This window comes from Aricia agestis, chromosome 5, assembly GCF_905147365.1.
Source record: "Aricia agestis chromosome 5, ilAriAges1.1, whole genome shotgun sequence".
NCBI classification, from domain to species: Eukaryota; Metazoa; Arthropoda; class Insecta; order Lepidoptera; family Lycaenidae; genus Aricia; species Aricia agestis.
The window spans coordinates 9,182,005-9,195,678 of record NC_056410.1 but is presented as its reverse complement, the minus strand read 5'-3'; the positions used below and the strand labels follow the sequence as shown (position 1 = coordinate 9,195,678).

At 42.3% G+C, this 13,674-nt stretch overlaps 2 protein-coding genes across 3 annotated transcripts in view; both read right to left on the bottom strand.

The window, feature by feature from the left end:
- Positions 1–8,048: 8,048 nt before the first annotated feature.
- Positions 8,049–9,676, bottom strand: LOC121727087. The gene is made up of 2 exons (XM_042114763.1): positions 8,428–9,676; positions 8,049–8,059 (listed from the first exon to the last, which is right to left on the bottom strand). The coding sequence occupies exons 1-2, from the start codon at positions 9,674–9,676 to the stop codon at positions 8,049–8,051; spliced, it is 1,260 nt and encodes a 419-aa protein (XP_041970697.1).
- Positions 9,677–11,855: 2,179 nt separating this feature from the next.
- The window catches only part of LOC121727284, a 75,541-nt gene continuing 73,722 nt past the window's right edge, over positions 11,856–13,674 (bottom strand). For both annotated transcript variants that reach the window (XM_042115017.1, XM_042115018.1), the window contains exon 7: positions 11,856–13,515. In XM_042115017.1, coding sequence (XP_041970951.1) covers positions 13,281–13,515 — 235 coding nt within the window. In that variant the 3' untranslated portion in view covers positions 11,856–13,280. The remainder of the gene's footprint in view (positions 13,516–13,674) is intronic.

Genomic DNA, 13,674 nt, shown 5'->3' with positions numbered 1-13,674 from the left:
GTGCAATAGATCCTTATGGGTCGCACTGAAGTCAGGGCTACAGCGACCTGCCTTTTTTAAGGCGACGCCTTGATAATTTGGCTGTAGCGATATCGATTTTTCTCAGCAATGACTAAAACTAAGAAATTAGAAATTAAAGTTCACTGTCAGTATTCATCATATTATCTTTGTCTTTGAATTACCCATAGCATAACACGTTAGTCAACTTTTATATCACGGAATAATCAATCAAAAAGACCTGTGTTAAAAAAGGGATTCTAATTTTGCCAACAGAGGAGAGTGATTTAAGCTTCCAAAATTTGTACATAGATTGGTTTAAGCATACACTTTATATTTGCCTATAACTTAAATGAAATATATTTATGGTTTTTAAATTACGCGACAAAAACCATTTTGTCGCTTACGCCCTTTCCATTACTTGCTGTTCCATTTCTTGTTTTCTATGAGAATAGTTGAACATTCAAATAATTTACTTTGTCGCGGGCTGCACAGCTGATAACGGCCACGGGCCGCAATTTGGCGACTACGGCTGTATCCTATAACCAAATTCTTTCCATTCGGCTACCATGTTCTAGGACGCAATATTTTGTGGCGGTACCCAGAATGCGCCTAACATTCCTGCATCGCGCTATCGAAGTTTTCTAAGTGCGTCGGTACTCGGTATAATATACAGTATGTAACAAAAATAAGTGATAATACTTTAGGGTGTGTACGTGTTCCTTGTAGAGAGTTCACTGTGAAAGTGGCAGCTCTGAAAGACGATTTTTTTTTCACTTTTGTATGGGCAAGGGCCCGAGCGTCACGAGTTTCCCCATACAAAAGTGAAAAAAAATTTTGGTCTTTCAGCGCTGCTATTTTCACAGTGAACTCTATACAAGGATCACGTACACACCCTAAAGTATTATCACTTATTTTTGTTACACCATGTATATGTCGCAGCCGACTGGTTTAAATAGCCGTTCAATCAAACAGCTAGCCCTTTGACTGAACAACGCCATTCAATAACACGTCTAGCTTTTAGATTGAATATTTAAGTCGCTCAAAACGTTCAACACTACAGCTGATTCAAAAGCCGCCGTCTAATTGAAGTAGTTCAGCGCGCACCGCTGCGACGCTAGGTGCGTTTTATTGACAATATGGCGTCAACTAGCAGGTGTTTGTTGGTGTTTGTGGTTGTTTTTCGGAAAGAAAGTAGTTAATAAAAGTTACAAGTGTTATTAAAGAGACAAAAATTATGGAGACACATACGAGTGAATCAAAATTTCAACAAATACTCGAGGAGAAATTACGGGATTATGAAATATACATCACCAAGGTATTTATTGCAATTCCATAAATAATAAATCAGTTATAATTATTGTATGTGTTAAATATGTTCAAAATTAGTTAGAATACAGTTTTTTCAGCCCCCCTCGAAAGGGGGGTTCGGGGGGGACAGCCCCCCGGCAAAACAAAAACAAACACAATCCAGAAAGTCCAAAAGTTGGTTCGGTTAGGTTAGAACTTAGACCACAACACAGAGGGAGCCGAGCGAGCGCAGCGAGCGTGCTGCGGCAGCAGCCAGCGACCGTCACCAAATAAAAGGGGGGCTCGGGGGGCGCAGCCCCCCGCCAAAACAAAAACAAACACAAGAAAGTCCAAAAGTAGGTTAGGTTAGAACTGTGACTGTGCTGCGGCAGCTGCCGGCGACCGTCACAAAACACGCCTCAGAATTTTGTATTTTTACTTATTGCATTAAACTTTTTGTCACCCCTTAAACTTAATCCGAGAATAATCTTTCAATTTAAAAATACAAAAAGTTTTTCTATTCTCCCAAATTACATATTAAACTAATAGTCACCCTAGTTAATTTCTTTCTTTCTTCTCTAGCTGTAGTGTTGAACGTTGTAGTCAACAAGTCGACTAAACGACGTAAAGCCGTGTGATTGAATGGCGTTGTTCAGTCAAAGGGCTAGCTGTTTGTTTGAACGGCTATTTAAACCAGTCGGCTGCGAGTTGCGACATATATACGACAGCTGCTGAAATGTATCACGCGGGCTCCTGACCGAGCATACCATCTCGCTCGGCCGGAAGATCTTCCTTTGCGGCCTTCACACCTTATTCCCACAATTTATTAGCTTACGATTAGATAAGAAACTATAGTTTATAGGAGCTGTTTAGGAAATCAGTGTGAAATAACTTTTTTGAATTTAAATACCCAATGGCCTAATTTCTATTTAAATATTATGCAGCTACTAGGTAAGTTTTCTTAAAATGCGTTTTCATGTTAGCGACGGTAAAGGCTTACAGTTTAGGTACCTAATCGAACTTTAATCCCTCGAATAAAAATCAGGGATATAGACATTATAGAATAGAATAGAAAATACTTTATTTGTACAACTTAAAACTAAACTTAACCTACCCCCATAAGGACACCGGCAACCGCAACAACAATAAAATAACAATAGATTTCCAAGAATCCGCGATCGAAGAATACTTCAAAAACACAATAAAGGAAAATTATGTACAAATAGGCGGTCTTACTGCTAGCAGCAGTTTCTGCCAGACAACCTTTTTTAGTTATTACTTATTATTAGTATTATAATAATAAGTAATAACTACTAAATCAAATTTTATCTTACCTAGAAACTAAGTTCCATAAATAATTATAACATACAAACTTTCTGTTTGATAGCAAAATTGTTTCACCTGTTGGCTGTTGCATTTCTATTTTCTGTCACAAGATACTATTTCTGAAGGGGGCGGGGGGCGGGGGTGTATATATTATAATTATTTTTTATTATTTTGTATTATTACCCATGGGCCATGAAATGATATTAAGAAAGTATTTATTTATTTCTTAATCCATCCTTTTAGAAACTTATCTCAAACAGACTGCACCTTAGGTAGCGCGTAGGTCCTGTACACAAATAGGGCCGGAAATGAACAAACCATTTTAAAATCAAATTTGTATTTTCACTTGATTCTTATATCTAGAATAACAACATTAAATAAGCTTACTTATGTATACAATAGGTATAATTAGGCGTGGCACTTAACTAATTAATAATAACACACCGGTACATTCTCATCAACTCGGCCAGTAAATGCCATCATCACAAATTAAATATTTTTATAATGTCCTATGCTACCTACGTTATGTCATATTATGTGATCCTACGTAATGACAAGGACGAAACTATACAAGTTGTGATATACAAAAGCTTAGTAATCTATAAAAAAAACATGCACAGTCGAGTACATTTCCTATAATAACTGTTGCCGCAGCAATGTTTGTAGGTAGGTATTGAGTTGTTCAATTAATTATTTCACGTTTGGCGCCGACTGTACCATGTTGATAATATTATGTATTTCTATGTACATTTAGCTAAGTTACAAAATCATTTAAATTTACCGATTTCATTCCGATACCTTTATCAAAAGGCACAATATCTTATCTAGATTAGACTCAAGATGATTCTAGGCTAGATTTGTTCGAATAACTAGGGTCTATTCAGACCGCTACGACGTGTAGATGCATTTCTAAATTTGTACTGAATTGTGACAGATTTCGTGAACGTGTCAAAACGTCTTGCAAATCTGTCAAATCCATACAAATTTAGAAATGCATTTACGCGCCGCGTTGCGGTCTGAATTGACCCTTATTTTCATGCCATTTGCTTACGTCAGAAGCTCTAAAATAAATCTAACTAGTCTTCTTTTGTTATCGCACATATATGAAATAGCTGTTATAGGCGTGGGTGCCAGATTTAGTACTGGGAACTACCAAAAGGGATGCGCCACTGCCGGTAGGCAGAAAATGAGAACTCAGGGTGTGGTTTCAGGACTTTACTAACTAAGCAAAGTTGTGGATCAGTGGTACAGTTTGTTACAGTCTTTACACTTTACAGTATATAGTTACTACGATAAATTATTAACACAACGGAAAGACGATGTTGCTTGCGGTGCGAACGTCGTGTGTATTGCGCGGGAGACTGAAAGGTACGTACGCGCAGTCTCACGGCTCGAAATCCACTGAAAACAAAATGGCGGGCGGCGCGTGCCGTCCGTTTTCAAAAAGGGGCGCGGGAAGCGAAAGGGGAGGTGCCGCGTTTACAGCGCATTACCCTGGCACCACACTCACACTCGCAGCATATCTAGCTGGCATGCGTCGTCGGGAGGCCCTCTTGGGCAAAACGCGGTTATTTGTATTAACATGATTTGCTATATACTCCCCCTCTAGTTCAGGTGTACGCCCTCGTTCCTGGACTAGCTGCTCATCAACCTTCTTCGGTCGTCCGCGTTTCTTGACGGGGTTAACTGGTTCAGGCGGAGTATCATCGTTACCAATGAACCGAGTCAAATCTTGAACATGGTACTTCCCTATAATCTCATGAGGCAGCTCCATACGCGCAATGTTGTACGTCGTAGGGCTTATCTTCTTGGCGATGACGTAAGGACCATCACGTCTCGGCATGAACTTTGCAGTGACTGCCTTTGAACCTTTGCTCAAAAGGTGTGATTTTAGGAGGACCTTATCACCCACTGGAAAGTCCACCTGACGACGCGACTGATCGGCGTATTCTTTCGCCTTATCCTGCTGCTTTTCGACTCTTTCTCTAATCGCCGATAAAGAGTTTAGGAATCGTCGTAAGTAGGGTGTAATTTGTGGGACAAAGTTATCTTTGTCAAGTATGGCACGTTGGTCATGTGTTGCTTCCGAAGGTGACCGCAACTCCCTTCCGAATGTCAGGTAAGCTGGTGTTGTTCCTGTTGTACGACACACGGCACTATTCAGGGCAAATCTGATTACCGGCAAGTTCTTGGGCCAGGTCCTATGGTCTCCTTCAACCAATCGTGCTAACTGTGCCTTAAGGTCGCGGTTTTTTCTTTCTGCTGGGTTGGCTTCTGGGTGATATAGTGGCACCAAGTTCTGTGTCACACCCAGGACTGACATACATTGGCGCATGACTGCCGAGATGAACTGGACTCCATTGTCAGATATGATCCTGCGAGGCAACCCATACCGCATGAAGAACTCTTCGATGAGGACACGTGCGCAGGCTTCAGCTGTAGCATCCTTTATCGCATACAGCTCTACCCATCTTGTGGCCGTGTCTTCAACGAGCAATATCCACCGTTCTCCTTCCTCTCCTTCTGGTAATGGGCCGAATAGATCTATGGCCAACACCTCGTTACGTTGGTTCATGACGGGCGTCTGGAGGAGGCCTGGAGGCTTGTTATTGCTGGCCTTATATCTTTGGCATTGAACGCAAGCTTTCACGTAGTCAGTTATTATCCTGCGCATTCCAGTGAAGTAATAAAGCTGCGATACTTTTCGGTAAGTATTGTCAATTCCAGGATGCCCTGCTACCGCAGAGTCATGACATTGCTTCAAGATGTCTTCCTGTTGGTCAGCTGGAACTACGAGTTGTGGTGATTCACTGTCTGAGTCGGGGTTATACCGGTACAACACTCCTTGATCCATCATATATCCCCGCTCCGTCCAACGCTGGGCTGCGACTTCGTCATTGGCTTCAAGGTCTTTGACAATCTTCTCCAGTTCTGGATCTGCCAGCTGCTCCTGCCTCAACAGATCCGGTTTCTTCACAGGTACGTCTATTATTACAGAGCAAATGCCGCATTGATCGCGGGTTTCTCCCGAGCAGATCGGCCTACTTAAGGTGTCGGCCACAACATTTGCTTTACCTGGAGTATACTGGTATTGTATATCAAATGACTGGAGTTTGAGAGCCCATCGCACTAGCCGACCGGTTGGCGATTTTAAAGTCAGCAGCCAGCGGAGTGGTTGGTGATCACTTCCTATTATAACGGGTTGCCCATCGAGGTAGGATCTGAAACGTTCGACTGCCCATACCACCGCCAGAGCTTCACGCTCGGTGGTAGAGTAGTTTTGTTCCGCTGAGGTAAGGAGTCGACTCGCGTACTCAATTGGTCTTTCCTCTTTTTCCTCCCCCTGAAGTAAGACAGCTCCTAATGCGTAATTACTGGCATCCGTTCGTAAAATAAAAGGTCGACTAAAATCAGCTTGAATCAAAATGGGCGCTGAAGTCAGCAACCGCTTGAGTTCATTGAACGCTTGTGATTGAGCTGCGCCCCAAGTCCATGCTTGGTTCTTTCGTGTCAAACGTGTTAGTGGTTCAGCCACTTGGGAAAAATTAGGAATAAATTTCCTAAACCACGAGCACGTTTGAAGGAAAGTTCTCATGTGCTTGAGATTGGTCGGTTCCTTCATCTCGAGTACAGAACTGACTTTATCATTGTCGATGGAGACGCCTTCCTGTGTGATTATGTGTCCAAGGTACTTTACTTTCTCCCTTGCAAAGACACACTTCTCCCTATTGACACAGAGGTTGTATTCAGTCAGGCGTTCGAAAACGGCCTCGAGGTCTTTGTGATGCTGTTGAAACCCCTCTGAGATTATGAGAAGGTCATCTAAGTAGGCCAATAGAACTACATCCTTTAAAGATGAGCAGGAGCGGAGGCGGTCGATGAGCCGCTGGAATGTGGCAGGCGCGTTCTTGAGGCCGAAGGGCATGCGCTTGAAGCGATATATGCCGAGAGGAGATATGAAGGCCGTCTTATCCCTGTCTTCTTCTCGGACGCTAACTTGCCAGTAACCCGATTTAAGGTCCAGCGTGCTCATGAAGCAGTTCCTTTTTGTTGATTGCAGCAGCTCATCAATCAGCGGCATGGGGTACGTGTCCGACCTGGTAACAGCATTCAGGCGCCTGTAATCTACACAGAACCTGACGCCACCACGAGCCTTTGGGATCATCAACGCCGGAGCGCACCATGCGGACTCGCACTCTTCAATTATATCTTCCTGCAACATTTTCTCGATTTCTTTTTTCATAACCTCTTTCTTCGCAGGATTCAGACGGTATGGGGGCACTGCTATCGGTGGGTGCTCACCCGTATCTATACGGTGTTCCGCGAAAGGCGTAGGCGCTCCCCCTGGACGAAAAATGTGCGCGTGCCTAACGAGGATCTGGGCGAGTTCCTCTCGCTCTGCTGACTCCAGCTGAGTACCCTCGTCATCCCGGAGAACGTCTGTGGAGGCACAAGTAGTGCCACGCGAAGTTGGTTCGAAAAGTAGCGTATGTTTAACACGAGGATTCTTGTCAAAATACCATATTTCTTTGGAGAGATTAATAACGACACCCATAGCCCTAAGGAAATCTATACCCAGCAACGTCTCGTTGTCGCCGGACTCGGGGAAAATAAGAAATGGTATTGTGATGATAACGTGTTCCAACCGGACCTGCAACGTGGTAGTGAGAACGTTCATCTCACGTGCGTGGCCGTCGGCGAGTTTAATCTGCCTCGTCGAAGGCGTGAGCGGGTGGCCTTTACGTAGAAGGAGAGCATATAGCGTGTGACCGGCAATACAATGTTTCGCGGCAGTATCAATTAAAGCTGTACCATTTACTCCCAAAATCTCGATTTTGAAAATGGGACGTAAGTCGCGACGTTTGACGGGACTATCACCGACGCTACATGCCAACAAGTCGTCATCGTCCTTAATACGTACATAATTATCATCATAACAATATAGTAAATTAACATCATCAGTAAAATTAAAATTTTTGACATATTGAGTCGATTTTTCTGAAAAATCTGACTTATTACACCTTTGCAATGTACCGTTACATGTACGCTTACCCTTAGCGTTATTTTGAGAAAAAACATTATTGTCGGTGTCAACAAAATTTTGTAAAAAATCAGACTTATTACACTTTTGCAATGTACCGTTACATGTACAAGCACCCTTAGCGTTATTTTGAGAAAAAACATTATTGTCGGTGTCGACATGATTTTGTGAAAAATCAGACTTATTACACTTTTGCAATCTACCGTTACATGTACGCTTACCCTTAGCGTTATTTTGAGAAAAAACATTATTGTTGGTGTCAACAAAATTTTGTAAAAAATCAGACTTATTACACTTTTGCAATGTACCGTTACATGTACAAGCACCCTTAGCGTTATTTTGAGAAAAAACATTATTGTCGGTGTCGACATGATTTTGTGAAAAATCAGACTTATCACACTTTACCTGCGGGCAGGTCATCGTAGCGTCATTGAACTTGTCAACAAAAAATGTACTACATTTGCATGCCAAATCGGACTTGTTGCACTTTAGCATTACACCGTTACAACAAGTACACGGAACGTTATGTGATAAATCTGAGCTACTGCACTTTCCCTCGGGACACATGTGCGAAATTATTACGTCATTAATTTTGTGACTACGAAATTTATAAGAATTTTGTACAAAATCGGTACCGGACTTTTTACATTTCGGTACAGTACCTTTACAAGGCGTAGGTACGTTTTCAATATAACTGGTATACTTGTCGTTAACACTATAGAACTTATTTACGGCATTTTCACTCGCGTTATTAGTGTCTCTGAAAGACTCACCTCTGTTCTCCAACTTACGGCACTGTTCACGGCGGTGACCGTAGCGCTTGCAGTAGGTACAGTAGCGTCGGGCGGGACCCGAGGCGGAGGCCGAGGTCGTCGGGGAAGCCCGAAGAGGCGCGTTCACGCCGGGCACGCCGCGCTGTTGCGGCTGCGGCTGCGCGGGCGCGTGCAGGGCTGCGGCAGCGCGGGACGGCGGCGGCAGTGGCAGCGCGGCGGAGGCCGCGGGCTGCGCGCGCACCGCGGGCACGCCTCGTGTCTGCGCGCCGGCAGCGGAGGGGGCCGGGGCGGTGCGGAAAGTACTCGCGCCGGCCGGCGATGGCCTCGCTGTTGATGCTCGTCGCTCCTCTTCTCCCATGGAGTCTTCGATGTTTCTAGCATGTTGTAATAACTCGGCGAATGTAGTAAATTCCTCTCTGCGGAGTCGTTTTCTTATTCGCACGTTTAAAAGGCCGTAAATCATGTCTAATTTAACTTTTTCAGTCAAATCATTCTGTGGTAGCCTTGATAACAGGGCGCGCGCTTTAGCAACAAACACGTCGGTATTCTCGATCTGTTGTTCGGTTGCGAATAAGTCGCGGTAAATTCTATGGGGCGGCCGTCGGTCGCCGTAGGCGCTCCGTAGGTTAATTACGACCTCGTCCCATGTAGTCACTTGATTTTTAATGCCCTGCCACCAGGTGGCCGCGTCATGCGTTAGCAACATTGACATACCTTTTATTGCATTACTATCAGTCACGTTGGCACACTCTTTATAGCTTTCTACTGCGTCTATAAATCCTTCTATGGACTCGGTAGGTGCGCCGCTAAACACAGCCTTACAACGCGCAAAATTCCCACTTTCAGTAGGCACCGGCGCGGGAGTCGAGGTCATCGCGCGGTGGCCGAGAACGCTGTCTAGAATTTCCTTTATAGCGTTCGTTTGCGTTCTTTGTAGGCCTTCGAGGAGCATAGAAACACTCTGCTGTGAGAATGTTGTGTCAGCAATGTGAGGGGCGGAGGGGCGGTGGGGAATGCGTGTTGCATCGTCACCCTCGGCGTCATTATGCTGGAACTCCTGGTGTTCATGCTGATGCGGAGGTGGCACAGAGGAATGGGGAATGCTTGATGCATCGTCTCTGTTGCCATGTGAAAATAATGGCGCGGGCGCGGCCGCCATCTTTTGCGCGGGAGTCGCGGTATCTAGCTCCTCGTCGCTGTAGATGTCTTGCGGTTGTTCCGCGTTCACTTTACTTCTTGTACGCGTCATTACTATTATTACGCGGATAATTCGTACGTAATGTGTATCGCGTACGCACAAATGTAGGTAGGTACGGAGTCGCGTCGCGGAATTCGACACACGGGGTTCACAAAAATCACACTCACAAGTTACAACACGAATTGTTTGATCACTTTTAGTTTTACCACTAATCCACACTGTTGGGACGCCAGATATAGGCGTGGGTGCCAGATTTAGTACTGGGAACTACCAAAAGGGATGCGCCACTGCCGGTAGGCAGAAAATGAGAACTCAGGGTGTGGTTTCAGGACTTTACTAACTAAGCAAAGTTGTGGATCAGTGGTACAGTTTGTTACAGTCTTTACACTTTACAGTATATAGTTACTACGATAAATTATTAACACAACGGAAAGACGATGTTGCTTGCGGTGCGAACGTCGTGTGTATTGCGCGGGAGACTGAAAGGTACGTACGCGCAGTCTCACGGCTCGAAATCCACTGAAAACAAAATGGCGGGCGGCGCGTGCCGTCCGTTTTCAAAAAGGGGCGCGGGAAGCGAAAGGGGAGGTGCCGCGTTTACAGCGCATTACCCTGGCACCACACTCACACTCGCAGCATATCTAGCTGGCATGCGTCGTCGGGAGGCCCTCTTGGGCAAAACGCGGTTATTTGTATTAACATGATTTGCTATACTGTTGTGTTCGCAACTTGTATAATTATTAAGGTGAGACCACACTAGGCATAACTGCAATGCAGCGGAGCGACGCGACGCGGCAAATCACGTCCCAAAATACTGGGTATTAAGTTAAATTTATTTTATAACTAGCTGTCCCGGCAAACGTTGCTTTGTCATAATATAAATCAAGTATTTCGCCCATATTATTTTATTGAAGTGACTAAATAAGTATGTTACCATGACAACGTCCATCGCTATCCCATCACACAAACAATAGTCGCCGCCAGACTCGTGTTGTAATAATTTACTATTATTTATTCAACAAATGCACTTATCAATATAAAAAGTACCCAGTAGCCGATTCTTAGACCCACTGAATCTATATATATAAAAGAAAGTCGTGTTAGTTACACCACTTATAACTCAAGAACGGCAGAACAGATTTGGCTGAAAATTGGTAGGGAGGTAGCTTAGAGCCAGGAGACGGACATAGGATACTTTTTATCCCGTTCGACAGCGTTCCTGTGTGACTTGACATGAAACGTCAGTCACTATAAAACGTGGTATAACAAAAAAGAATCAGACTTGGAATAACAAAACATGTTATTTTAATGACAGCTATGTAATTGACGTAAAATGACAGCTATGTAATGACGTATGGATGACAATTTGATATTTGTAAGAAATCAATATTAAAACTATTTCTATTAAATAAATAATTAACAAGTGGATTGAAGTGAAGTGAAGTTTAATTAATAATGCCGCGACCAAGACGATCGAATCTTTCCCGACAAAGCCGTAATGCAAGAAGAATACAAAATACTGCAAATGAAAGGACTGAAGAAGAACAAGAAATTGCACGTGAACAGCGCCGCAATAGTATGGCTCGACTTCGTGCTTCTCAATCACGAGAGCAAAGTGAAGCAGCCCGTGAAACAGCTCGGTTGGCAATGCAGAATCGTCTAGCGAACAACAGAAGTCAACAAATAGATAATTTGCGACGCAGAACAAGATATTTAGCTGATTTCAATCGAGCTTTTACGTTCATCAAAGCCTAAATTAGTTCAGCTAAAAAGTAACACGACATTCATTGACTGTTAGGCGGTACGAAGTTCGCCGGGTCAGCTAGCTTAAGTGAAGAAAAATATGCTAAAATACAGAAATAATAATGAATGATTAATGTAGTTATTTAATTTTTTTTTTTTTTTTTCGAATAAAATAAAAAAAAAAACTGCTTATTTATTGCCATTAAGGCGAAACAAAGTTCGCCGGGTCAGCTAGTATGCATATAAAATTTGGTTAAAATCAGTAAAGCCGTTTCGGAGGAGTACGCGGCCTAACATTGTGACACGAGAATTTTATATATAAGATATCCACACCGAATTGAAGAAAATGTATGTCATATTACACAACGCATTGATATAAGCATTGACTTTTGTATTCATTTTCATACAAAGAGTATTTGCCCGAGAATTTTCGTGTCGTTTTTATGCAGCTACGCCTAGTGCGGTCTCGCCTATCTACATCCTTTACTATCTACTATGGAATTGTCTCTTATGAGCACGTTTCAACAGAAATGATGACACTAACCCTATCCGTGGACGTCATGAGTTGTGTTTTGGCAACCATCTTGGCTATTCCAGATAATGGGGTGCTTCCACACGGCAGTTATAAGTAACGAATTATATTCCACTTAACTTTACCGTTACGAAGATGATAATCAACGTGTTTTGGTAGTCAAAAAATTACGTTATTATTGTCTAACTAGTTGCTTACAATATTATAGTGTAAAATTATCTAATAACAATGCCTCCCATGTTAATAGTAGTCGGTTTCATTGAAACCAAGCCCGCTGAAGTTTTTTTTTTATCCAAGTGAACTACATAACGATACCTAACGGCAGTGTGAGAGCACCTTTAACAATACTTACGAATTCAATTAGGTAAGTAGGTAATAATGCAAGCTACGATTCAGGTGCATGAGATAATAAATCAATATAATATTATATATTATCACATTTCAGATTAATGTCTACGTTTCAAGTATGGTTGTAATTGAAAAATGTATACTATGTTATCTCATTCGAAAAAGAAACAACAATATTTTAACAAAAATACCATTGAATATTTAGGCTGAAGACTAGATCGACAGTCAACACTAGCGCAACTGTAAGTTTTTAACGTTTGACGCAATCAAATGAATGGACCTAGCTAGGATTAACAATAACGAAAAAAAAAAAACATTTATTGCCTTAATTAACATATTATTTTAGGTCTATAATATTATAAATATTTCATAAAGCAAGGTACACTGTAAACACACGTTCTACTCGGAACGCGGTACTGGTTCTCGGCAAAATAACAATACATTGGCAGGATATTAAACAAAATAAACAAACATACTATACTTATGAATTACATCTTAATTAAATATAAGTGAGCAGCAGTATTTAATAGCACAACATTAATTTTACAAGCTGTAATATATACAGAGGTAACATTTTATTGCTTTGAAGTGATGTATAAGTAGAGTACTACTTACCTATTATATTTTATTACATTGATGGACATAAAAATAAAGTACGTACTGGTAGAGTCTAGTGTTATTTGCAGAATTGAGTTGACTTCCAGTATTAAATGCACGTCTATTAAAACTTTTATGACATATAATATATTAATTTTAAACAGTATCCAATGGTGTTATTTTGTTACACGTGAGCTCTATCGGAAGACCAATGTGATAGTTTGAGCAGATTATATTTATAATTTAAAAGTACATTTTTAAATTATGATTATAATAAATCACAAAGTTCTGCGGTCAGATGGAATGGTCACTTCGGCGACTCCGTAGTCCGTAGCGAACGAGGCCGTCTGTACTCGAACCGAAACACTATCACTTTCGAACCTATTCCAATATCCGACAAACATAAAGAGGAACACAATCGTTTGGAGTTTTTTTTTATCCTTTGCCCTCGTCGGGTATGGCGACACAGACCGTGGCGGGGCGCTGCCTGTTGTCTGTGACGTGGACGCTGGCGGTGGTGGGCGCGCTGCGGCGGATCTCGTCCGTGGTGGTGTACTTGCACTCCACCACGCGGTAGTTGCACGGCGACCCGTACTCGAACTCTGACCGTTTGGGCACCGCGTTCGGTATGCTCTCAATTATTTTTGTTTCGTCAGAGAATGTAGGGTAGCTGTAACAATAGGTAACATTAATAAGAACGTAGGTCAAAGTATTTGCGAATCGTTGACGTTACAATGAAGTTTTATTACCAAACTCTACATTAAAATAAATCAGAGTACGTAACATACTCATTGCTTATTATTATTTTTGAATTTTAAAAGATTATTAA